The sequence below is a fragment of the Nomascus leucogenys genome, chromosome X (assembly GCF_006542625.1).
Source record: "Nomascus leucogenys isolate Asia chromosome X, Asia_NLE_v1, whole genome shotgun sequence".
Classification (NCBI taxonomy): Eukaryota; Metazoa; Chordata; class Mammalia; order Primates; family Hylobatidae; genus Nomascus; species Nomascus leucogenys.
The window spans coordinates 68,455,551-68,481,470 of NC_044406.1; the positions used below are offsets into that span (position 1 = coordinate 68,455,551).

At 42.3% G+C, this 25,920-nt stretch overlaps 1 protein-coding gene across 2 annotated transcripts; it reads left to right on the forward strand.

Moving 5' to 3' along the window:
* The first annotated feature begins 227 nt into the window (after positions 1–227).
* On the forward strand, positions 228–23,224 carry PGK1 (phosphoglycerate kinase 1). 2 transcript variants are annotated; one of them, XM_003268990.4, is made up of 11 exons: positions 228–538; positions 5,993–6,043; positions 9,856–10,011; positions 10,128–10,272; positions 13,435–13,538; positions 14,171–14,290; positions 19,766–19,880; positions 20,130–20,309; positions 21,825–22,002; positions 22,279–22,377; positions 22,743–23,224. In XM_003268990.4, exons 1-11 carry the CDS (start codon positions 342–344, stop codon positions 22,781–22,783), a joined length of 1,386 nt encoding a protein of 461 aa, XP_003269038.2. In that variant the 5' UTR covers positions 228–341; the 3' UTR covers positions 22,784–23,224. The 2 variants fall into 2 exon arrangements, with proteins under 2 accessions (XP_003269038.2, XP_012354311.2); XM_012498857.2 differs by having other exon boundaries at positions 389–1,206.
* The last annotated feature ends 2,696 nt before the right edge of the window (positions 23,225–25,920 follow it).

A 25,920-nucleotide genomic window follows, 5' to 3' on the forward strand; every position in this document is an offset into this window, starting at 1 on the left:
CGGCTGCTCTGGGCGTGGTTCCAGGAAACGCAGCGGCGCCGACCTTGGGTCTCGCACATTCTTCACATCCGTTCGCAGGGTCACCAGGATCTTCGCCGCTACACCTGTGGGCCCCCCGGCGACGCTTCCCGCTCCGCCCCTAAGTCGGGAAGGTTCCTTGCGGTTCGCGGCGTGCCGGACGTGACAAACGGAAGCCGCACGTCTCACTAGTACCTTCGCAGACGGACAGCGCCAGGGAGCAATGGCAGCGCGTCGACCGCGATGGGCTGTGGCCAATAGCGGCTGCTCAGCAGGGCGCGCCGGGAGCAGCGGCCGGGAAGGGGCGGTGCGGGAGGCGGGGTATGGGGCGGCAGTGTGGCCCCTGTTCCTGCCCGCGCGGTGTTGGGCGTTCTGCAAGCCTCCGGAGCGCACGTCGGCAGCCGGCTCCCTCGTTGACCGAATCACCGACCTCTCTCCCCAGCTGTATTTCCAAAATGTCGCTTTCTAACAAGCTGACGCTGGACAAGCTGGACGTTAAAGGGAAGCGGGTCGTTATGAGGTAATTCTGCACGTTTGCCCGCGTGCTCTCTGTGCTCTGTCGCAATCCTCTTTGGCCGGAGCCGACCTGTTCTCTCGTCTGCTCTAAGTTGCTTTTAGCTTTTGGCTGGGCCCCAGGGGTCCTAGGCTTGGAGGGCGAGGCTGCTCACGGGTTTGGTGGTTTCTAGCCGCATTTTCCCCAGCCCAGAAGGCAGCCGAAGTCACCCTTCGGGGATGGATCCCACTGAGGAAGGGCTGAGATTGCCGCTGGGACCCATTTTGTCCTTTTTCCTATTGGTGAAATGCAGTTCCGTTGCCTCCAGCTCCCAGTCGGCGAGATGGGACTTAATGCTTATCCTGCAAATCTCTAGGCTTCAAGGAAGGGACCTTGAAAGGTCATTTTGTTAATTTCCCTTCCCCCACGCTCCTAGACCGTCGCAGCCAAATGAGAAACGGCCCACATCTCACAGGTCCCTGCACAAAAGGATATTTTTCCAAGAGGATGTTAATTTAACTTTTCAGGAGTAGACCCCCGCCTCCCCCGCCACTAAAGAATTGGGGTGGGAGGGTAGGGCGGGGCGCACCGGAGGAGGCCTTGCAGAGCTTATGTAACAGGCCTCTGCTGCCCTGCAGCGTGGTATCGTTGGACTCTTTGCGCACAGGATTTGCATCAGGATTGTGACATACTAGGTAATGGTAGAGCAGGGTGTGGCTGCTCATACTTGCTGGCCTCTAACCTCATCCCCACGTGTGGCTAGAAAAGTAGAATTTTAAAAGTGGGGGAAGGTTCCTCGTGCACTTTGGGTCTCTTACTCTGAGCATGTGGATCTCTGGTCACTTGCCAATACGGCTTGTCTCTTATCTGCCAGAATTGTTTGTATAGTGTGGAGCTTTTACATTTATCCTTTTTGTCACGTGTGGTATATTTGTGCATGCCAGGAGCAAGGTGCAGGAGGATGAGTCGGTATGTAACTGATGGACTTGACTGTTCATATACCTTAACAGGATCCAAGAGTGGTGTTTTTGAGGGGTCATAAAGGTTTCTGTTGATAGCATTTTGCAACCTTGACCTTTTTGGGAAGTGGTTGATTGATGGGTAGGCATGTGCTGGTGTAATCTAGCCCCTTTTCCAATTTGGGCTGGTTCAAATGAGGGCTTGTGTTGGAAATTAACAGACACGTAAGTCAGTAGGAGATCTCCCTTTACTCTAACTTTAAACATATGAGGACACCTTTGAGTTAGGGAACTGTATGGGTACCCTAAAAGGACATGTAGCTCTCCCTTTCTCTCTAATTTCACTTTGGTCAATATTACTTTGCAGGTAACCTCTGCCCTGCTATGGAGATAGAAGAACCCAGTAATTTATGTCCATGAAAAATGCCTGGTTTCCACATTTCCCCAAATGACATAGGCCTTTGTAATCTGGACAAAGTAGGAATCACAGCCATGTTAGTACTAGAGGAGTGCCCTTTCTGGCCCTCATACAATCCTAAAAAAAGGGGATAGACCCTGTAAAAAAAACAGGACAGGTGGACATTGGCATGCAAGTAGCTTTTAGGTTTTAATTAGTTCCTTGCATCTCCCCTGTGTTTGAGGCTGATTCTTCCAGATGCATGGACCAACTAAAAGACAAGGAGTGGGACATCATGCTGATAACCTTCCTATAATTGTAGTCTTGGGCTTTATTTCCTTTCTCTCTAGGGAAACTGGCTTGAGGAAGCTAGCTGGGGGTGGGATTGGAGGAGCTGCTTAACTTTTCTCCCTCTGGACCTAATAAAGTTTCATTTAGCACACACTAACCCAAAGCCTTGAAATGATTGGCTAGTCCTGTTTTGCTGATGGAAAATGACCTGTTCAGGGTTACTGAACTACCAAGTTGGTGGCAGAGCTGGGAGTAGAATTTGGGTCTCCTTGGCTATCAACTAGATCCTCTGAATATTCGAGACAATGACCAAGGATACGTTGAAATAGAACTTTCTCTTGTAATCTGGATACCTTCTACTTATTTAGGCTGAGGACAGGAAGTTACATCGTTCCCTGATTATTAATGTATTTCTTTTGAACAGAGAGTCACATTGTAGGCCTACTTTTTTGGAGGTGCCTAGGCAGCCATGTGGTGTCAGCTCAATTCCTTTTTGTTTCAACGTGGTGGTTGCTGGCAGTGTTTCCGGAATGGGGCTTCCTGAGTAGTGGCTGCCTCATTTGTCGTCTTTGTCCTGCAGAAGTGAACTCTGGTATTTGCTGACTCTTCTGGTCCACTGGTTCGGATTGCCAAGGGAAATTGATTTGTTGAGGGAACATGGGATAGCCAGAAACCTCTGACTTCTTAATTACCAGGTTCCATCTTAGTTTTTTAGGACTCCCCGGTTGACTTTACAGCCTCTTTGAATACACTTCTGCTTATTTTTGTGGTAATTTCCTTTCTTTCTCTCATAGGTTGCCAGTCATCCTTTGCCTGCTTGTAAAGCACTTCCTTTTTGCTTGCTCCTGCCTGTTTTTTTAAACCTCACTGGTTTTCTCCATCTTGTTGTAACTTGTAAAGAAACTGCTTTGATGTAGTGGGAAGAGAAACAGGAAAAAATTGAGAGCAGAGAAAAAGTCTCTAAGATACCCACAATATCCCAGTTTTCCATTCGGGGCAGTGAAGCATTGATGGACATGGTTCCTTTGAGAGTTTTTAATGGAACTGGACCTGGGACCTGAGATTTCAGGTGATAGAGACTTGATATTCTTATTCCAGCTAAATCAGTATATTTTTTAATGTTTTATTTTGAAATAATTAAAGATTCATGGGAGGTTACAAAGTTAGAGAGGTCTTGTGTTCAACCCATTTTCCCCCAATGGATGCATCTTACCTAATTATAGAACAATATCAAAAGTAGGAAATTGACATTGGTATAAAGTGTGTATGGTTCTATGCCATTTTATTACGTGCGTAGATTTGTGTAACCACCACCACAATCAAGATACAGAACTATTCGATCACCACCAAGATCTCCTTCATGCTACCCCTTTATAATAATAACCATCCCCCTTCCTGACTCCTGGTAACTACTGATCTGTCCACTGTTTCTAAAATTTTGTCACTTCAAAAATACTATACAGCTAGAATCACATGGTATATAACCTTTTGGGATTAACTTTTTTCACTTAGCATAATGTCCTCAAAATTTATCTACATTGTCACATGTATCAAAAGTTCATACCTGTGTATTGCTGAGTAGTATTCCATGGTATGGATGTACCATAGTTTAACTACCATTGAAGGGTATTAGGGTTGTTTCTGATTTGGGGCTATTACAAATAAAGCTGCTGTGAACATTTGTATACAAGTCTTGGTATGGACGTATGCTGTTATTTTTCATGGGTAAACACCTAGGAGTGGAATTGCTGGGCCACGTCCTTTTGAGGTGTCCCCAGACTGTTTTCCAAGGTGGCCGCAGCATTTCACATTTCTATTAGCAGTATGTGAGTAATCAGTTTCTCTGCTTCATTACCAGCTATTTTAGTTATTCTTTGTTCTGATGGATATGTAGTAATAACTGACTTTGTGCCTGAAGCAAAGCTCAGGAGTGTTATAAGGAAACGGAAAAAAAATTGTGCGTATTTTATGTAAAATGGAACAAGTAGAATCTGTAGGCAAGAGCAGTTCCTGTGTTGGAGTCCTCAGGAGAAGCTAAAAGCAGAGCCGTTGTGAGTGTAGGAGATGAGGGGAGGTAATACAGAAGGCATTGAGGAGAGAGTATAAACCAAGTCTAATTCATTAGTAAGCTGACACCATGGCAGCTTGGATAGATGAGACAGTTTCTTAGGTGTCTCTGCCCAAAGATATTCCTCCCTGTAAGGGTTGGGGGTAGAGAGTAGCACTGCAAGAAGTGGCTTGTGCCCATCCTTTTGCCATTAGCCCTTTTGAGCATAGGCCTTCTGGGAGGTTGCATGGGGGAAAATGACCCATGGTAATGGGATATTCTTTCTTCTTTGGAATGTACTTTAAGGCTGGCAGGCTCCTTGTTCAGGATATTTAAAGAAGACAGAGAATCAAGTGGCCTGAAACAAAGTAGAGTGTATTTCTTTCATCAGAGGCTTACTGCCTTTAATTTTGAGGACTTTAAAACATGTTTTAATATAGAATTATTTTTCCTCAACCTACATTTGGAAAGGCTGTTCTTCAGTGAGGTAGACTGGAGTTCAGGCCTAGTGGATATAGGAAATTGGTGGTCTCCTCAGTATGTCTGTAGGAGTTTGTAATTGCCTTAGCCTTAGAGAGGAAGGGGTATTTAAAAAGGCAGAGGAAAAAGATGGAGGCTTATAATCAAGGATAGCAGCAGTCTTCTTGATTAGGTCATACTTGACTGTAGTCCCTTTGCAAGTGATGCTAGCTGTTTTTAGTAGTGGTTGGTTTACTTGTCAAATCACAGAATTACATTTTGGAGAAACATATAACAACAACTAACACTTTTATGGCACTTACTGTGTGTCAGGTACACTTCTAAGCACTTTATAAATTGCTGACTTAATTCTCTCAGTAACTACGAGGTAGATACTGTTATCCCGATGAGAAAAAAATCACTTAAAAATGATCATGGGAGGCGCAACTCTTAAACCTTAAAAATAGCTGCCATACATTATTGTTTTCATTCACATTGAAGTAGGCTGAGGTTCCACGGAGTTCAGAATAATTGGTTCTTAAGAATGATAACACAGTAATCTGTTGGGTAAGAGAGACTGCAGTACATTATTTTCTTGTGTGGTCTTGATTACTTCCCTTCTAATTTGCCTGTTTGTCAGGTGGGCTGGGGCACATGTCCCACCCTCTCTTCTCAGGCTTTTTGAAAGAGGCTGTCTTAATGTGTGTATTGCTTGAAGGACCCCTAGTCTGAAGGCCCCAGGCTTTCTCCAAAAAGAATGATTTTCTCTTAGCGTGTTTTATTTTTATTTTAATTTTTTTCTCGAGTCATGTTAGTTTCACGAGGACCCAGAAATAGTATCAAGGGAATTAGGATCAAGATGCATTCCTTATTATTCTTCACCTCTCCAGCTGCTACCCAGATACTATCGTGCCAGGCCCAGACAGATATCTTTTTAGGTGGAACTGGCTTTAGCTTCCCAGATCTTCAGGGCTAGTTCCTGTGATTTAAGTTAGGTTTTATTTTTTTAAATTCTTTTTAAAGTATGAATACATACCTAAAAGGGCACAAATCACAAGTTCAAAGAATTACCACAAAATGAGCACATTTGTATGATCACTGAGGTTAAGAGAGCATTACCAGAACCCCAAAGCCTCTGGTGTCCTTATCCCAGTCACCACTCCCGCCATCCTCCCCATGACTAACCACTATTTTGACTTTTAATGCCACTGATTATTTTTAAGATGAGATTTGAATTTCCGACTTATTTGACTGGTTCATTAAAAGTGCATCTCCTAATCTTTGATGGAACAGTAAGTTGATCATGGTCTTGAATCTTTCTTTTTTAGAGTCGACTTCAATGTTCCTATGAAGAACAACCAGATAACAAACAACCAGAGGTAAGGTCCCTGCTAAGCCTTGGGCTGGGTTTAAGATGTGTGTAGGTACATAGGATGAAATGTTTTTCCTTTCATATTGTATTATGGAACTGTAGCAACTTAAAACGTATGATTTTGGGTTCTATCAACCCACTATCTGAGCTGCTTTCTTATTTATGAGAATATACAAATATAAGCAAAATCTTAAGAAAGTGATTCCCCTCCCCTTGTTTTTTGAAAATTAGAAGAATTTGGAGTTCATTTTCTTTTTTTGAGATAGGGTCTCACTGTGTCACCCAGACTTGAGTGTAGTGGTGTGATCACGGTTCACTGCAGCCTTAACCTTCTGGGCTCAAGCAGTCCTCTGACCTCAGCTTCCTGAGTAGCTGGGACAACAGGTGCACACCACTACACCTGGTTAAATTAAAAAAAATTTTTTTTTGTAGAGATGGGGTCTCACTATGTTGCCTAGGCTGTTCTCAAACTCCTGGACTCAAGTGATCCTCCTGCCTTGGCTTCCTAACGTACTGGGACCACAGGTGTGAGCCCCCACACCTGGCAGAGTTATTCATTTTTAAAGAATATAAAAGTTGGCTGGGTGCAGTGGCTCACACCTGTAATCCCAGCACTTTGGAAGGCTGAGGCAGGAGGATTGCTTGAGGCCAGTAATTCGAGAACAGCCTGGCCAACATAGTAAGGACACCATCTCTATAATATAAACACACAAAAAGAATATAAAAGTTTAAGGTTACTTGGCTTCTCTTGCAAAATGAAGAACTATGTAAAAGTACCAGTAGTTACTAAGGTTACATGTAGTTTTACAAGCCCCCATTCCAAATGGCTCAGATAAAGTCAGTTTTTGAGAATTTTCATTTGTTTTTGCTTCCAAAAAAACAGGAAAGACTTCAGAAGTACATTTTCAGTCAGTTTAGCTGCTCCAATATCTTGGATCTTAGATTCAGAAACAAATTTTAAGTGAGAGTACTGCTCTTGCTTTTGACTAGATTGTAAAAGGTCTTTATTTTTGTCTTTACTTTTTAATTTTTTTAATTTTTAATTTTTGTAGATTTTATATGTATATATGGGTTACATGAGATATTTTGATATAAGCTATGCAATACATAATCACATCAGGTTAAATGGGGTATCCATCAAGAAGGTTTTTAATTTTTTTTTTTTTTTTTTGAGACAGGGCTTCGTTCTGTCGTCCAGGCTGGAGTGCAGTGGCACGATCTTGGCTCATTGCAATCTCTGCCTCCTGGGCTCAAGCGATCCTCCCATTTCAGCCTCCCAGGGAGCTGAGACCACAGGCGTGGGCCACCACACCTGGCTACTTTTTCGTATTTTTTTTGTAGAGACAGCATTTTGCCCTTTTGCCCAGGCTGGCCTTGAACTCCTGGACCCCGCCCACCTCGGCCTCCCAAAGTGCCGGGAATACAGGCGTGAGTCACTGTGCTCTGCCTATTTTAAATTTTAAATGAAGGGTTTGTGTTGGCAAGGTGCTTTCCAATGATCTAGACCAGTGGTATCTAATAGAAATACAATGTGAGCCAAATTGTGTTAATTAAATGAAAAGGACATTTAACTTTTTTGGTACTAAGTCTTCAAGATCTGGCATGTGTTTTTATACTTACAGCACATCTCAATTTGATCTAGTTATATATCTAGTACTCAACAGACACACGTGACTAAATGACTGTCGTATTGGACAGTGCAGATCTAGACCCAGAACATTTTCAGGTATTGGTCCCAGAATAGAGCCTGTCATTTTGCCAAGCACATCCCTGCTGTACCATAGTGGCAGGGTCTTTGTATAAGGCAGATCTGATCCCTTTTGATCTTCATTATTGTGCAACACACAGAAACGATTGGAAATATGCATATCAAGGTATTTTAAGAGTAAAGAAACGTGTTTGGAAATCTTTTTATTTCCGGAAATCCATGGAGTTGATTAACAAAATGAAGCATTAGAAATAATAAAACTTGCTGATAAGGGATAGTCCTGAAAACTAATTGGTTCCATTGCACAAACTTTGTACCTGATACAGATTTTTAAATTTGATATAAATGAGTTCTTATATCTACTAAATATTAATAGCATAAGATATTTTAAAAATACAACTTTTTTAATCATTCCATTCTTTGCTTAGATGTCATCTTATCAGACTGTCCCTGGCCATCCTATCTAAAAATCTCCTCTACCATTGTTCCCGGTCATTTTTGTCCTCAAAAGTAGGGGGACAAAAATGGGGAACAATGGTTTGTTTTTTTCTGTATCTCACCATCTGATATATTACATGTACACACACACACATAAATGTTTATTGTGTCTCTCCATTAGAATTTCACTTCCATGAGAACAGAGACTTTTTTAAAGAGTTTTCTGTTTCATTCTCAGAACCTGGAATGATGCCTGGCACAAAAGAAGCATTCAATAAATATTTGGTGAATAAATAAATGCTTTTCTTGATCAATTTTAATTTCTTATAAACTGGCAAAATGGCAAGTTAGTAGCAGGTTTATAACAAAACTTTTAAATGTTTAAAGGGAGTTAATTTTTTGATTAATTTATAATGTAATAAACATGATACATTATGGAAACCAAGCTCTAGACAGTGCAATTATTTTTTCCTACATAAAAAAGTGACTTAGGATCTATTAATAGGTGCAGAAAAGTTACTACATGTTTTTGATTTTTCCCCAAATTTCCTTTGATGGTTTCAAGATTTGAGAATTTTATGTATTTTCCATAGTCAAATAAGAAGAGTGTTTTCAGGGGTCCCCAAGACCACCCACATATCTCATGATGATTTGCTAGGACTCAGAGTTGTTATCATGGCTAAAGTTTATTACAGTGAAAGAATGCATGGCAAGATTAGGAAGAGGAAAAGACATGGGGGAGTCTAGAGAAATCCATTGGCTTCCAGTTTCCCGTGAGGGGACACATCAAGTGTTTTCCTTTCTTCAGCAGTGAAAAATGCAGTAATTATCTGCAATGTTTCTGCCTGGAGAAGCATGCTAGAGACTCAGATCCCAAGATTTTTATTGGGAACTGGTCACATAGGTATCCTCTGCCTAGCAACTACCAAAATTCCAAACTTTTGCTGGGTGTGGTGGCTCACGCCTGTATTCCCAGCAGTTTGGGAGGCTGAGGCCCGCAGATAACTTGAGCCCAGGAGTTCAAGACCAGCCTGGACAACATGGCAAAACCCCTACAAAAAATACAAAAATTAGCTGGGCATGGGTGCATTCCTGTAGTTCCAGCTACTTGGGAGGCTGAGGTGGGAAGATCACCTGAGGTTGAAGCTGCAGTGAGCCGAGATTGTGCCTCTCCACTCCAGCCTGCTGGGTGACAGAGTGAGACCCTGTCTCAAAAAAAAAAAAAAAAAAAACAAGGAAAAGTAAAAAAAAATTCTAGACTTCTAGAGTGGGGCAGGTATTCAGCATAAATCACCATGTTTGTATAGACAGTCTAGGAAGAGCGAATAGCCCTTGTCAGTCTTGTCAGTTAACTTTGAAAGCCAAGTTCCCAGATACCAGCCAGGATCCAATCTTGCAAACAGGTCCTTCTATAGATAGTAGCCTCAGGCCTGCTATGTTAACTCTTGTCTGTGAAAGGGGCGGATACATAATGAGATTGTACAATCCTAGGTGGAGGGTTTGCATTGCATTTAACTTCTTCCCCTAAGGACCACCATTGAATTACTGATAGTAGATTTGAAGGAACTTGGAGAAGAAAAGGAGCTTTATGCTTTATGAGGTTACCAATAAACTAGTTCCCACTAATTTCTAGGAGTAACTTCGTTCTGTTTGTTGTCTCTCTTTGGTTGCAGGATTAAGGCTGCTGTCCCAAGCATCAAATTCTGCTTGGACAATGGAGCCAAGTCGGTAGTCCTTATGAGCCACCTAGGCCGGCCTGATGGTGTCCCTATGCCTGACAAGTACTCCTTAGAGCCAGTTGCTGTAGAACTCAAATCTCTGCTGGGCAAGTAAGTGCCAGGCTCTGGTGCTGGTAGACTTTGTGGCGGGGGAGGTTGTCAAGCACGTTGTTACTGGTTGTTAACTTTCAGACTGCTCAAGTGTCTTCATCTCTTCCTTTCCTCAGGGATGTTCTGTTCTTGAAGGACTGTGTAGGCCCAGAAGTGGAGAAAGCCTGTGCCAACCCAGCTGCTGGGTCTGTCATCCTGCTGGAGAACCTCCGCTTTCATGTGGAGGAAGAAGGGAAGGGAAAAGATGCTTCTGGGAACAAGGTAGGACCTGTGATTTTGACATTATTGGGGGTGAGGGCCTGAGTCTGTAAGAGACTGTGGTTGAAGAATAGAGAAAGCTCATTTATTTTAACTTAGACACCTTTTATTGAAGTATACAATGTCGACACAGCTTGATGGGTCATCTCAAAGTAAACACACTTGTGTAACCACAACCCAGGTCAAGGAATAGAATATTACCAGCATCCCAGAAGCCCTCCTTCGTGTTCAGGTGGTGTTTAAATATGTTTGAAAAATATGTGAACACCTTTGTGGTGGAAGAGTATTCAGTGAATATGATGGTCATGATGATGTCACCTTGGATTTAAGGCATTTTCTTAAGACGTGTAAAGTATGTTCCTTTAAATCTCTCTTTAAGATAGAGGTACAGGTATCACCTTACTTCATAAAGAAACTAAGTCTAAAAAAAAAACAAGTTTCTGAAAGGCAGTCATATGATTAAAGTTAGAGGCAGTGGTGCTGTTGGTGGTCTTTAGAGCTCAGCCCATTCGATCAGCAAACTTTTTCTATAAATGGCCAGATAATATTTTAGGCTTTCTGTGTTGTACAGTCACTTCCATCTACATATAGTCTCTGTTGGAACTACTCATCTCTGCTGATGTTGTGCAAAAGCAGCCATAGATAACTCACCGAACAGATTACTGTGAACTGACAACCAGAATTCAAATATTCAATGATAAAACCGGCTCTTTGCAGATGATTTTGAATTTGCCCATTGGCTAGAAAGGAAGCTGAAGTCATTTTTTAGTACTTTCCACTATTCTTGTCTTTAGTATCTCAGAGAACAAGATGCTCTGAGTCTAGTATCTCAGTCTCCTTTGGCTTCTCACATTTCTTAAGGTCATTGGGAGTGCCTGCTTTCAAGCAGTTTCTTTTTTTAGCACCAAAGGTGCTGGTCTTGCCTTATCCTGCTTTTGGCATGGTCTTGCTACAGTATTAGGAGTCAAATGCTGACCTAAAATTTGGTGTCCTTTTAAACTGGAACTCATGATGCATGAACTCTAGGGCTTAGAAGTGGCAGGAGGCAAAGGGCAAATTGAAGCAAAACTTTTTATTTAGGAAATGATGAGCCGGCTATGTAGTCTATGACTTTTTTAGTTAATTGACTTGACATTCACTATCTAATGGCTTTTAATACCTGAAATTTCAGGAGTCGGTCCCAAGTTCAAAATGGATTAAAAAAACAGTGAGGCTAGGCGCGGTGCCTCATGCCTGTAATCCCAGCACTTTGGGAGGCCGAGGTGGGTGGATCACGAAGTCAGGAGTTCGAGACCAGCCTGGCCAACATGGGGAAACCCTGTTTCTACTAAAAATACAAAAAAGTCAGGCATGGTGGCAAGTGCCTGTAATCCCAGCTACTCAGGAGGCTGAGGCAGGAGAATTGCTTGAACCCAGGATGTGGAGGTTGCAGTGAGCCAAGTTTGCACCACTGCATTCCAGCCTGGGCAACAGAGCAAGACTCTGTCTCAAAAAAAAAAAAAAAAAAACACCACAAAAACAAAGTGAGGACATGAGGACATAAACATTTTCCCTTTATCCAAAGTGCCCACATTGATCTTTTAAGGGCCTTCTCTTTCTTCTAGTTATTTGCAGATCAGTAAATGAGAAATGAGTTCTGATTGATATTGTTTATTTCCATGGCACCTTTTTTCATGAAGAGCTTTCAATTTACCCTGTTTTTCCTTAAATATCTTTTTAAAGAGACAGGGTCTTGTTCTGTTGCCCATGGTGGAGTGCAGTGGCATGATCATAACTCATTGCAGCCTCAAACTTGTGGGCTGAAGTGATCCTCCTGCCTCATCCTTGCAGAGAGCTAGGACTACAGGCACATACCACCATGCCCAACTGACTTTTACTTTTTTTTTTTTTTCTGGTAGAGACGTGGTCTTGCTATGTTGCCTAGGCTCATCTTGAACTCCTGGGCTTAAGTGATCCTCCCATGTTGGCCTCCCAAAGTGTTGGGATTATAGGTGTGAGCTACTGCCCCTGGCCTCCTTAAATAGTTCTTAAATGGAGGGGTTATTATGCCTTTTTGATAGAAGGGAAAGTTTCAGAGCAACTTCCCAAAGGTGACACAATGAATTAGTGTCAGAGCTGGACATAGAACTCAGATCTCCTTACATTTGAGCATTGTTATCATTACTACATGTGTCATCTTTCAATCACTAGTGGCAGATGTTATTCTATTCTAGAGAGGTTATGGGAGTGCCACAATCTTCAATTTTAGCATTAGTGCCTCTGCAATTCTTTGGGTCTTTAGGGAAAAGCCCCATTTTTTATGGCAGTCGCCTTCACCTCCTTGATACATAGGAGCATAGGAGTGGGCAGTGACTTAAAATGAACATCTGCTTTGTGCTATGCACTCTTCTGTGTCCTGTCCCCTTTCATCTGGCTTGCTTCCTGTGCCTCTTTGCTTAATCTCCTGCCAGAGACTCTCTGTTTTGCTTATCCTCCCATCTTGCTTTCTGTCTCCTTTGGGGTATCCCTTGATGGCAAGCTGACATTTTAAAGCTCTATGTTTAACTTCTACATTTTCTTCCTCTCTTTTTGTAGAAGTATATTTCTTGTTTTCCCAGATGCCTAGCTTCCAGAGAAGGTCATGAAATACCTCTTTGTCAATGTGAAGTGTTTCTGAGGTTCTTTTCTGTTGTCATGTTTCCATCTGCCTTCTCTGTCCCAGCTCGCCCTTGTTGCTTTTATGAGGAATATGTGTGAGAGCCCCTTCCACTTTGCAGAAAGGCCTTGGGAGCCAGCAGCTTGAGTCAAGTATGATACTATCACAAGGAGAATGTTTAAAATGAGAAACAGAGTCAAGGAGAGGGAAGGATAATCAGAACCTTGAGCTGAAGACTGGTGAGAGGCTAGTGGGGTGTGGTTAACTTCATGTGATTAGAGGTAAAGCCATCGTTCAGGAATATTAGGTTTGCAATTTGAGGAAAGTTAAGGGAGAGCAGAAACATGCAGAAATGACCAAAGTACCTGGAATATTTGGAAGAAAGAACACATCCTACTGCTGGTTGTAAAAAATCGCTGTCCCGCCTACTCAGGGTCTTTAGAGATGTTCAAGAGGACTCTTGGTATATGAAATGCTTTTATAGTTGTCTTTGGAGCCATCACGTTTTCTGTTTTTGTTTTTCTCTATAGGTTAAAGCTGAGCCAGCCAAAATAGAAGCTTTCCGAGCTTCACTTTCCAAGCTAGGGGATGTCTACGTCAATGATGCTTTTGGCACTGCTCACAGAGCCCACAGGTACCAAGAACCTTGTAGACTACCACACTGAGAACAATATTCCTATTTACTTGAGTAGCCCAAGCTCTGGGTTGTTTTTGGAGAGTTTTGTATTATACTGTAATCCTTTCAGCTTCTCTAATTGGAACTGCCACTATGGTTCTTGTTGAGTAGCTCTCATCCAAAGAGGAAATAAAGGTAAAAAAATGTTGGTAATTGTAGGGCTTTTTGTGGAGTTTCAGGAAGAGGTTGCTCTTTCTCACCTTAGATATTTTGTACAGTTATCCTTGTATGAACGTTACAAGATCAGACTCTAATGCTGTCAGTAGGAAGCAAATTGAGGAATCCTCTTCTGCTATCATCAACCGGCCAGTTACTTACTGTGATTTGCCCTTTGGCCTGCTGAAGATTGTTAACTGGGTATCTTAAATTCTACCTAAGTTCATTACTTTTTTACTCTTTCCCCTTGACCTTGCACTATTAGTTAAAAATCTTATCTTGTACCTAAGTGTTTTTTGTTGCAATGTAGAGATGAAAACCATGATTTCTTGCAGTCCAGAAGTAGAAATATTTTATTGATAAGGAGCTGGCCTCTAGGATTAGGAGGAATGATAGCGATTGACTAGAATTTGAATGTCTTTGATCTTTTCTAGCTCCATGGTAGGAGTCAATCTGCCACAGAAGGCTGGTGGGTTTTTGATGAAGAAGGAGCTGAACTACTTTGCAAAGGCCTTGGAGAGCCCAGAGCGACCCTTCCTGGCCATCCTGGGCGGGTATGAAGAACTCTTTAAGATCATGCTTTAAGTATTGTTTGCCTGGTAGTAGGCCATAACTTGGGTGGTTTATTGTCATATAGCTCAGTCACACTGGGTAACTGAGGATAATTTAATAAAGGAACTACAGGCTGGGCATGGTGGCTCACACCTGTAATCCCAGCACTTTGGGAGGGCCCAGGCAGGAAGATTGTTTGAGCCCAGGAGTTTGAGATGGGCCCAGACAACAAAGTGAGATCCCATGTCTACAAAAAAAATTAGCTGGGCGGTGGTGGTATGCACCTGTGGTCCCAGCTACCAGAGAGGCTGAGGTGGGAGGATCACTTGAGCCTGGGAGGTAGAGGCTGCAGTGCACTGTGATCATGCCACTGCACTCCAGCCTGGGTGACAGAGCAAGACCGTTTGAAAATAAATAAATAAATAAACAAACGAACTACATACAGAGGTGTGGGTAGGGTTCAGGGAAACTGCAAAGGGACAGTACAGTAATTTGGGGCTACCAACAGGCATCACCATCTCTATGCCTGAAGGGACAAAGGGAGGGGAATGGTTATCAGAATTCAGAGAGGAAAGTTGGTGTGGAGAGAGCTATCTGATAGGAACTGTAGCCTTTGGTCAAAGGACACAAGATCTGGTAGGGAGGGGGAGCCAGGGCAATAAATATTCTGCTCTCCTTTCAGTCTCTTGCTCCTGCACCCCCTCCCACCCTCAATTTGGCTGAAACTCAAATGGAAGCCAGAGTGCAAGAAAGCTCCTTGATGTAGTCCATGCAGGTCCTCCTCCTGTGATGCAACAGGGTAGAGAAGGATAGAAGATGGCTCTGCAGGGAAGAATGGGAAAGATCCACCATAGGTGCTCATTTAGCAATTTTGAAGTGCTTGAGCCTTTTACGTACATATAACCTGGCAGGGTATAACTATGAAAACCTCTTCATATGTGTTTAATACATAATTTAGACCTCATTTCTCCAGATTACATACCTATTTTATCTTTTCTCCTATAGGGAAAGGCAGCAAGTAGATAATGATTTTCCAATGGCTTAGTTAAAAATAGAAATTTCAGAATTGAGGGTTGAGAGGAGGATAAATTTTAGGTGATAAAGTAGGGATAGAGAGCCAGCACTGCTTGGATAAGACAATTTCCTGTGACTTGGTGTGGTGATGAAAGTGTGCTGATGAAAATTGACTCTGGAGTTGGGTGTCAATTTCAGGTAGCATAGTTGCTTATACTGTTTGGCTCTGTGTCTCCACCCAAATATCGTCTCGAATTACAATCCCCACGTGTTGTGGGAGGGACCTGGTGATTGGATCATGGGGGCGATTCCCCCCATACTGTTCTTGTGATAGTGTTGTTTGGCAGTTCCACCCTGGCTCGCCTCTCTCTTGCCACCATGTAAGATGTGACTTGCTTCCCCTTTGCCTTCCGCCATGATTGTAAATTTCCTGAGGCCTCTCCAGCCATGCGGAACTGTGAGTCAATTAAACCTTTCCTTATAAATTACCAAGTCTCAGGTAGTCCTTTATAGCATTGTAAACATGGGCTAATACAGTTGCTCTCTAGGCTTTATGAGCCCAGTTTCAGAGTCTTAAAAATAACTCAGGTATATACAGGTTATTGTGTTTTGTTCTTTGAAAAAGGTATATATTCCTGGGCTTTGTTCTCCAACTTTCTGTAGACCTGGAATATGGGAGTGAGTGCCACCTAGTGCCACCTTATGGTTAGGTTTTTAGGTTCAGACTGAAATAGCTGTTATGGGGAATTGGATGTGAGATTTTTTTGCCACCTTTCTTGCAGTGTAGTTTCCCTAGGCCATTAACAGTTTTTGGGAAAACTTTTATATTTTATTAAACAAACTTTATTGTAAGAAACACTCATATGTACAGAAGTTGAGAGAATAGTATAGTAAACTCCCAGGTATCCATTACCCTGTTTCAACAGTTCATTGACATTTTTGCTAATCTTGTTTCTTTTATGTCCTAACTCTGTTTTGTCAGGAATGTATACACACACACACACATATATATACACACACACACACAAATATATACACACACACACACATATGTATATATTCCTGACAAAGTGAATACAAGTGAAATAAATATGTGTATATATATATGTGTGTGTGTGTATAGATCTATATATAGATATTTTAGATAGATATAGATCTATATATAGATATTTTAGATACATAGATATATCTATATATATAGATCTAGATCTATATATACATATTTTTTTTTTCTGATACAGGGTCTCACTCTGCTGCCCAGGCTGAAGTGCAGTGGCATGATCACAGCTCACTGCAGCTTCGACCTTCTGGGCTTAAGCGATCCTCCCACCTCAGCCTCCTGAGTAGCTGGGACTACAGGCATGCATCACCATGCCTGGCTAATTTTTGAATTTTTTGTAGAGACAGGGTCTCATTGTGTTGCCCAGGCTGGTCTCGAACTCCTGGGCTCAGGCGATCTGCCTGCCTTGTTCTCCCAAGATGTTGAGATTACAGGCGTGAGCTTGTGCCCTGCTGTCAGGAATGTTTTTAAGTTAGCCTTGGACATCATACACTTTCACTTACATAGGTTGAGTATCTTTTATCTGAAATGCTTGGGACCATAAATGTTTTGGATTTCAGATTTATTTTTGGATTTTGGAATATTTGCATGGTACTTACCAGTTGAGCATCCTAATCTGAAAATATGAAATCTGAAATGTTCCAATGATATTTCCTTTGAGCTCAAACAGTTTTGATCTTGGAGGATTTCAGATTTTTGGATTAGGGATACTCAACCTGTAATACTCCTGTATACATCTTGTAATTGATAAGCAGATTTCTTTTAAATAATCACCATATTATACCTAACAAATTTAGCAGTTTTGTTACTATCATCTAATACCCAATCTGTATTCAGATGTTCTTGATCATCTCAGAAGTGTCTTTTTACAGTTGGTTTGTTTTAATAAGGATTCAAATGAAGTCCATGCGTTGCCTTTGGCTTTTAGGTATCTCTTGTAATAATCCCCTATTTGTTATTTTCATTCTGTTGATTTGTTGAAGAAACAGGCATTTGAGCTGTAAGCTATTCTTTAGAAGAAATTGAACTCCTTTCTAACTGCTTTCTTCCCTTTGTGTTTGTGTGTGTGTGTGTGTGTGTATTTAAAACAATCTATCTTTACCCTTGGTGGTAGCCAATCTTTACAACTGAAATAAATAGTAAATAGTTTCTTGCCATCCGTTCACCCACATCACTGTTGTTTCATACCTCCTTTTCACAAATCCTAGCATAGGGTCTCTCACCGAATAGGCATTATCTTGTTTATTGAATGAAGAAGGAAACAGATGCAAGGTGATTTGTCCATGTAAGTGGGATTTAGTTATATGGGAATGTTTATGGAAGGCAAGCCATTACTTTGTTTCTCTTTAGTTTGGATCTTTTTTGTCTCATAGGGAGATGAAAGATACATGTGTATTTATCTTATTTCCCTCTACTAGAAAATAAGCTCCCAAAGGGTAGGGATCTTTCTGTTGCCTTTGCCCTCTGATGTTTCTCAAAGACCTAGAATAGTGCTTGGCACGAGTAGGTGCCCAGTAAATGTGTTGAATTGGGTGATCCAACAAAAATATATGCCATAAAGAAAATGTCCCAGGCTGGGCATGGTGGCTTAGGCATGTAACCCTAGTGCTTTGGAAGGCCAAGGCAGGAGGATCACTTGAGCTTAGGAGTTTGAGACTAGCCTGGGCAACATAGTGAGACTAACTCTGTTTTGTCAGGAATGTATACACACACACACACACACATATATATACACACATCTCTACAAAAAAATTAAAAAAAAAAAAATTATCCAGGGGTAGTGTACGCCTGTGGTCGCAGCTACTTGAGAGGCTGAGGCCAGAGGATTGCTTGAGCCTAGGAGTTCCAGGTTACAGTGAGCTATGATTGTGCCACTGCACTCCAGCCTCGGCAACAGAGTGAGACTTTGTGTTGAAAAGAGAGAGAAAAAAATGTCCCAGCAACTGAGCATAGGGTATGACTTTAGGAATATATATTTTTGTTCAGTATATATTTATTTAGTATACAGTCCGATCCCTGCTCTAAGGTTAGGATAGTTCTGAGTGGCTCCGGGATCCCACAGTTAGCAATCGTGCTTAGATACAATTAGCAATCTTGATGCTCTGAATTTGTGTGTGTGTGTGTGTGTGTGTGTGTGTTGGGGAATGTGCAAAATAGATTTGGAACCCATAATTTCCTTAGACGAGAGTAGGTCTTCTGAGCTCTGCTTAAAAAAAGAATATGGATTTAAATCTGTTGTCCGTCAGCTTCTAGGTAGAATTAAAAAAAAAATTGTACTGATGGTAAGTGGGGTGAGGAATTTTTTTTTTTTTTCAGTGATAATAACTCAATCCTCTATTTGACAAAGAAGAAGGAGAAGGAAGAGGAAGAAAAAGAAAGTGGGATAAAGGATCAGAAAGGGAGGAAAATAGAAAAAATTAGAGTATGACTCCAGGGTAGACCTGTTTTGTTGTCACTGGGTTGGTTGGTTGGTTTGTCTGTTGTATTTTTCATATGTTTCGCCATGTTGGCCAGACTGGTCTCGAACTCCTAGCCTGAAGTGATCAACCCGCCTCGGCCCCCCAGAGTGCCAGGACCACAGGCGTGAGCCACCACGTCCAGCCCCCACATTGCTTCTGGCCTCCGTGGTAGACCTCCCAGACGGGGCAGTCGGGCAGAGGCGCTCCCCACATCCCAGATGGGGCGGCCGGGCAGAGGCGCTCCTCACTTCCCAGACGGGGCGACCGGGCAGACGCGCTGCTCATTTCTTCCCAGACGGGGCGGCCGGGCAGAGACGCTCCTCACTTCTTCCCAGACAGGGCGGCCGGGCAGAGACGCTCCTCACTTCTTCCCAGACGGGGCGGCCGGGCAGAGGCGCTCCTCACTTCCCAGACGATGGGTGGCCGGGCAGAGGCGCTCCTCACTTCCCAGACGATGGGTGGCCGGGCAGAGGCGCTCCTCACTTCCCAGACGATGGGTGGCCGGGCAGAGGCGCTCCTCACTTCCCAGACGATGGGTGGCCGGGCAGAGGCGCTCCTCACTTCCCAGACGGGGCGGCCGGGCAGAGGCGCTCCTCACTTCCCAGACGGGGCGGCCGGGCAGAGGCGCTCCTCACTTCTTCCCGGACGGGGCGGCCGGGCAGAGGCGCTCCTCACTTCTTCCCGGACGGGGCGGCCGAGCAGAGGCGCTCCTGGGGTGAGGAATTTTTAAAAAGATATACTGATGTCTGGAGCCATACCTTAAAAGGATTTCTTAGAAATGGATTGAGTTTTTGGGTTGGAGAAACAGGGCAAAGTTAGGCAGTACTTTTGTCACTTTGAGACTTTCTCTGTTCCTGTGCCTTGAAATAGAAACTCAGGTTCTATGTAATATCACTTCTCTAGTCCATTCTTCTTTAAGTGCTGATTCTTGTTTTCTCTTCTAGAGCTAAAGTTGCAGACAAGATCCAGCTCATCAATAATATGCTGGACAAAGTCAATGAGATGATTATTGGTGGTGGAATGGCTTTTACCTTCCTTAAGGTGCTCAACAACATGGAGGTAGGAAACCAATGCCAAGTGGATGTGAAATAGCTCTCCATGATAATAGCAGGTTGTATAAATATAAAAAGAAAACAGTCTTTTGACATGAGCCCTGAAAATTCCCATTTTTATTTATTTTGGCAAGTCTTTCTTTTGTCTTTGCATTGTTCCTTTATATTGTATTGTGTCTGGTTCCTGTCTGCTTTGTGAGGCAGTCTTGTTCTTAGTATAGATGCTGACCTCCATCATTTTGGCTTCCCTATATAGATTGGCACTTCTCTGTTTGATGAAGAGGGAGCCAAGATTGTCAAAGACCTAATGTCCAAAGCTGAGAAGAATGGTGTGAAGATTACCTTGCCTGTTGACTTTGTCACTGCTGACAAGTTTGATGAGAATGCCAAGACTGGCCAAGCCACTGTGGCTTCTGGCATACCTGCTGGCTGGATGGTGAGTCACTTGAGTGGGTTGGTAGTGTGAGTGAACAGAAACTCTGTGGTATCATTTATTCATTGATTCAGCCAATCAACAAGCATTTTAAAACAATCTATATAGGAGATCTGTCAGAGAGGGCTCTGCGTGTTGCAGTGAGTCCCTCATTATGGAAGAATCCATGGGAGAAAAGCAGTGCTGTTGGATTACTGGCCTTCAGTAATGCAGTAATGTGTTGCAAAACCTTTTTTTTGTTGTTGTTGTTGTTGTTTTTTGAGACAGAGTCTCACTGTGTCACCAGGCTGGAGTGCAGTGGCACGATCTTGGCTCACTGCAACCTCTGCCTCCCAGGTTCAAGTGATTCTTCTGCCTAACCCTCCCCAGTAGCTGGGACTACAGGTGTGCACCACCATGCCCAGCTAATTTTTGTATTTTTCATAGAGATGGGGTTTCACCATGTTGGTCAGGATGATCTCGATCTCTTAACCTCGTGATCCACCCGCTTAGGCCTCCCAAAGTGCTGGGATTACAGGCGTGAGCCACTGTGCCTGGCCCATTTTTAGTTTTATCTGTTTTTTCGTCATCTGTTTAATGTGTATTAAGTACTTACTGCGTGCTGGAGATAGTGTCATGTACTTTCATGGTTTGGGTTGTTTTGGATTATGTTGCTATCTTGAAAGCTATATAAGAAAACTTTCTCATATGAAAAAATTAAGTACACTGATTACAAGCAGGGAGAAATGTAAGTGTATATTAAAGACTAATATAGTTGATTTTAGGGTACTCCAAATATCATTTTGATTGCTGTATAAAATTGTATCATGTTTTTACATGCTAGTTTGCTTATTTTTCTTTTCAGGCATTCACGTATTATTTAGTTCAGTGTTTCTCAGAGTGTGTTCCTAAGACCAGCAGTATCAGTATCATTTTTGGAACTTGTTAAAAATGCAAGTTCTTGGGCCCCACCCCAGACCTACTGAATCAGGAACTGGGGATGGGGCCAAACAGTCTGTGTTTGAATAAGCCCTCCTGGTGATTCTCATGCATGGCAAAGTTTGAGTACTACTGATCTAGTTCACTGTCATTCCCAACACTATTGACATCTGTTGTTTTGTGGGGGACTGTTGAATTGTAAGGTTGTTTAAAGCATCCTTGGCCACTAGATGCCAGTAGCACCCTCCCAAGTTGCAACAACAACGCTATCTCTAGACATTGCCACATGCCTATCTATTGTTAAGGGGCAGCACTGACCCTGGTTGAGAACCATTGAGCTAGTTTTCACTAACATAAATAGTGTGGCTAAGAATGTCTTTATTAAATAACTTTTGAGGTTTTCCTTTAGACTTGTGATCTTCCATACAGTAGAATTTTTGAGTACAAAGGGCATGAACAGGTTTATAATTTTAAAGACTGAAGGGTAATTTGGTTCTAGAAGAAACTTTGGTGTGCAGCCCTGAGTTCTGGTCTTGGTGGAGGTGGTGTTTAAGTAGCTTTTCTTGATAGCTCATCTTCTCTTTCACCTCTACCCCTCAGGGCTTGGACTGTGGTCCTGAAAGCAGCAAGAAGTATGCTGAGGCTGTCACTCGGGCTAAGCAGATTGTGTGGAATGGTCCTGTGGGGGTATTTGAATGGGAAGCTTTTGCCCGGGGAACCAAAGCTCTCATGGATGAGGTGGTGAAAGCCACTTCTAGGGGTTGCATCACCATCATAGGTAAGCGGTCCTGTACAAAGCTAATACCTATATAAGCTGACAGAATTCTGATCAGAGGAAGGTGGAATGGAGAACTTCTTCTGTGTCTCTTTATTCTGGGTAAATCTTAAGAGGTAAACAGGTAGATAATTTACAGAGGAGCCTCTTGGTAAGATAGAGTTGGGGGTTTATCAGCTACCTTTTGGGTTGGGGAGCACACTGCCTTACAGTTTTGGTGCCAATCTCTTTTTTTTTCTTTTCTCTCTTTTCCCTTTTTACCTGGCTTTCATTCAATAGGTGGTGGAGACACTGCCACTTGCTGTGCCAAATGGAACACGGAGGATAAAGTCAGCCATGTGAGCACTGGGGGTGGTGCCAGTTTGGAGCTCCTGGAAGGTGAGGGTCTTCTGTTTTTTGGCTTGTTTGGGAGAAGGGTGGGACTGTGCAGTGAGAGGTGGGTAGAATGGAGTGGAGAAAGTTAGTAGGTAGTGTTGTCATTAGCAGTCATTACTAGCTGGGCAGTACAGAGGAACTTCAGATAAAGCTCCTGGCATCCACTGAGGCGGGGAGGGACAGATAGAAACTTGTTCTGAGAGTTATGGTCTAGTAGACCTGGAATCCACAATGTAAAAGTTGGCCAACTCCTGGCCATATATCCTAAAAAAGAGCTGGCATGTTATTGGGAAGGTAAAGTGGGGGAAATCTGGCTTCCTGGGCCCTATAGTAATGCTGTCTATGTATGTGTGCTCTCTCAAAAACAGGTAAAGTCCTTCCTGGGGTGGATGCTCTCAGCAATATTTAGTACTTTACTGCACTAGTTCCTGTGCACAGCCCCTAAGTCAACTTAGCATTTTCTGCATCTCCACTTGGCATTAGCTAAAACCTTCCATGTCAAGATTCAGCTAGTGGTCAAGAGATGCAGTGCCAGGAACCCTTAAACAGTTGCACAGCATCTCAGCTCATCTTTACTGCACCCTGGATTTGCCTACATTCTTCAAGATCCCATTTGAATTTCTTAGTGACTAAACCATTGTGCATTCTAGAGTGCATATATTTATATTTTGCCTGTTAAAAGGAAAGTGAGCTGTGTTAGCTTAGTTCTCTTTTGATGTAGGTTATTATGATTAGCTTTGTCACTGTTTCACTACTCAGCATGGAAACAAGATGAAATTCCATTTGTAGGTAGGGAGACAAAATTGATGATCCATTAAGTAAACAATAAAAGTGTCCATTGAAACCGTGATTTTTTTTTTTTCCTGTCATACTTTGTTAGGAAGGGTGAGAATAGAATCTTGAGGAACGGATCAGATGTCTACATTGCTGAATGCAAGAAGTGGGGCAGCAGCAGTGGAGAGATGGGACAATTAGATAAATGTCTATCAAGGGCCTACTTTATGGCAGACGTTGTGCTGTGCTTTTATTCTAACTTTTATTTTTATCAATTACACATGATCGTAATTTAAAAAGTCAAGGCTTATAACAAAAAAGCCCCAGCCCATTCCTCCCGTTCAAGATTCCCCCACTCCCCAGAGGTGACCACTTTCAATTCTTGAGTTTTTCAGGTGTATACGTCCATGTTTCTAAGTAATATGCTTATATTATTCACTTTTTTTATTATTTTTTAAGGAAAACTATTTCATACCATGGAGGAAGGCTGTTCCACATATATTTCCACTTCTTCATTCTCTCAGTGTAGTTTTGTCACACTTATAGATTAGATCAAAAGTCTACATAACTAATACAGCTGAGCTATGTAGTATGCTGTGATTAAATTTACTTATGTAACTTTTATTGTCTTTGGCGTTAACAGTGTTTCAAAAAATTTTCTGTGTATACCCATCGGTGATTCATTCCCAAATCTTCTAGAAGCATAAGTGTCTCAATATATTAAAACATATTGAATAATCCTTGTTAGAGTTATCCCTGCAGGAGTCCTTGGTGCTCCTTTTCCAATTTGTACTTGATGCCCTCTAGGCAAGCTGTACAGCTAGCTGTTGCTCTGGTATTTCCTATAACCTCCTTGGGGATTCCTTTTACCTCCTGTGTTAGACTCCTGTTTTCTGGATTCCCCCTTTTCCCTCTTTCTTGGTCTACTTTTTGTAGAACACAAGACTCTACTAGCTTCCTGAGAAAGGGTGCCCGGGAGGCAAAATCTCTTAAGACTTTGTAAGTCTGAAAATGTCTTTATTCAACCCTTATACTTGATTCCTAGTTTGGCTATATATAGAATTTTAGCCTGAGTATCACTTTTTGAGACTCGAAGCCACTGTTTCATTGTCACTATTGAGAATCTAATGGCCATTCGGATTCCTTCATCGTCTTTATAATTTTACCTTCCTATTTCTTTCCTGTCCTTTTAATGGAGTTTTGGGAGAGAGCAGAGGTAAACATGATTTGAAAAAGCCATGTCTAACCAGAAATTCTGTGCTGGCAAGATATGTATTTCACCTTTAGGGATAAAGAAATAAACTTTTGGACAGGACCACAGAGCTAGTTAAGTAACAGCAGGGATTCAAGTCCAGGTTTGTCTGGTTCCAGTGGCTGAAGCTTTTCCAATGTGACTCCGTCCCTGACATGATGCTTCTAGACTGTTTTGTTTAACCCTGGATAGAATAGCAAAAGAAGATTTTGGTGGTTGCTCTAAACAAAACAAATTTGAAAGCTCAAGTTTTTTCTTCATTTGTATTTTAGTTAATACTGTATCCATATTTGTAGTTAATTTTAAATTGTACCATGTTTCTGCATACCTCTATGGGTACTCAGGAATTCTAGTCCAATTTTTGTGACTTTTTCCTACTGATTAACTTTCCTCCAACGTTCTAAAAATTATTTCAAATGGAACTGAAAGAAGCATAAACTCCCATAAACCCAGCACCTAGACTCTACAATTGCCAACATTATCTGTCCAACAATCTCTGACTGTACCTTTTAAGTACTTTCTACTGGACTGTTTCCAGGATCACCCCCCCATTTATTTGGGTTGTTAACCTAAAGAATGAATGGGGGAATCTCCAGTCGTAAACAACTTGTCAATTAGGCAAATATTTGAGTTCCTTCTATGTGCTTAAAGACATGATAGAGGGAATATAAGAGCATTTATGTTCTGAAGGAATTTTTAACCTAACCAAAGAAGATAGTAGATAACTTGTGTGCATATAAGCTAGAACAGTATAAGGGGCCGGGCATGGTGGCTTACGCCTGTAATCCCAGGACTTTGGGAGGCCGAGGCGGGCAGATCACCTGTCAGGAGTTTGGGACCAGCCTGGCCAACATGGTGAAACCCCGTTTCTACCAAAAATACAAAAATTAGCTGGGCGTGGTGGCGGGTGCCACTGTAGTCCCAGCTATTCAGAAGGCTGAGGCAGGAGAATCACTTGAACCCGGGAGGTGGAGGTTGCAGTGAGCCGAGATCACGCTACTGCACTCCTGCCTGGGCGACAGAGCGAGACTCTACCTCAAAACAAAAACCCCAAAAAACAGTATAAGGATGTGCTTTCTAATTTGGAATTATGAGTTATTGGTAAAATATTGCAAAGGTGTATGCTTTAAGTTGTAAATTCACCTTTAACCCTAGACTATATATGTGTGTTTATATGCAGAAAAAAATAATTCCCATGTCGTAAGTGAACAATTTGTTCCTTTAGCTCAGTGTTTTCTTCTTCATTTCCAAAATTTCCCTCTAGCACAGGGGTTTACACATGATCAAAAAGGAGTATACAATGAAGACACCTTCTTCAGTCCCCTACCTACCAGTTTCCCTCCCCAGAAGCAACCTCTGGAAGACCAGTTGCTTTCAGTCTAAGGCTATTTAATATACATAAAGAGGCCGGGCGCAGTGGCTCATGCCTGTAATCCCAACACTTTGGGAGGCCCAGGTAGGCAGGTCATGAGGTCAGGAGATCAAGACCATCCTGGCTAACACGGTGAAACCCCGTCTCT

Excerpts from the sequence above, each read along its gene's own strand:
- PGK1 (XM_003268990.4), top strand. The coding sequence starts at position 342 with ATGGGGCGGCAGTGTGGCCCCTGTTCCTGCCCGCGCGGTGTTGGGCGT. Across the intron at positions 10,273-13,434 it reads AAGATGCTTCTGGGAACAAG|GTTAAAGCTGAGCCAGCCAA; the intron begins GTAGGACCTGTG and ends TTTTCTCTATAG. Across the intron at positions 22,378-22,742 it reads CAGTTTGGAGCTCCTGGAAG|GTAAAGTCCTTCCTGGGGTG; the intron begins GTGAGGGTCTTC and ends TCTCAAAAACAG.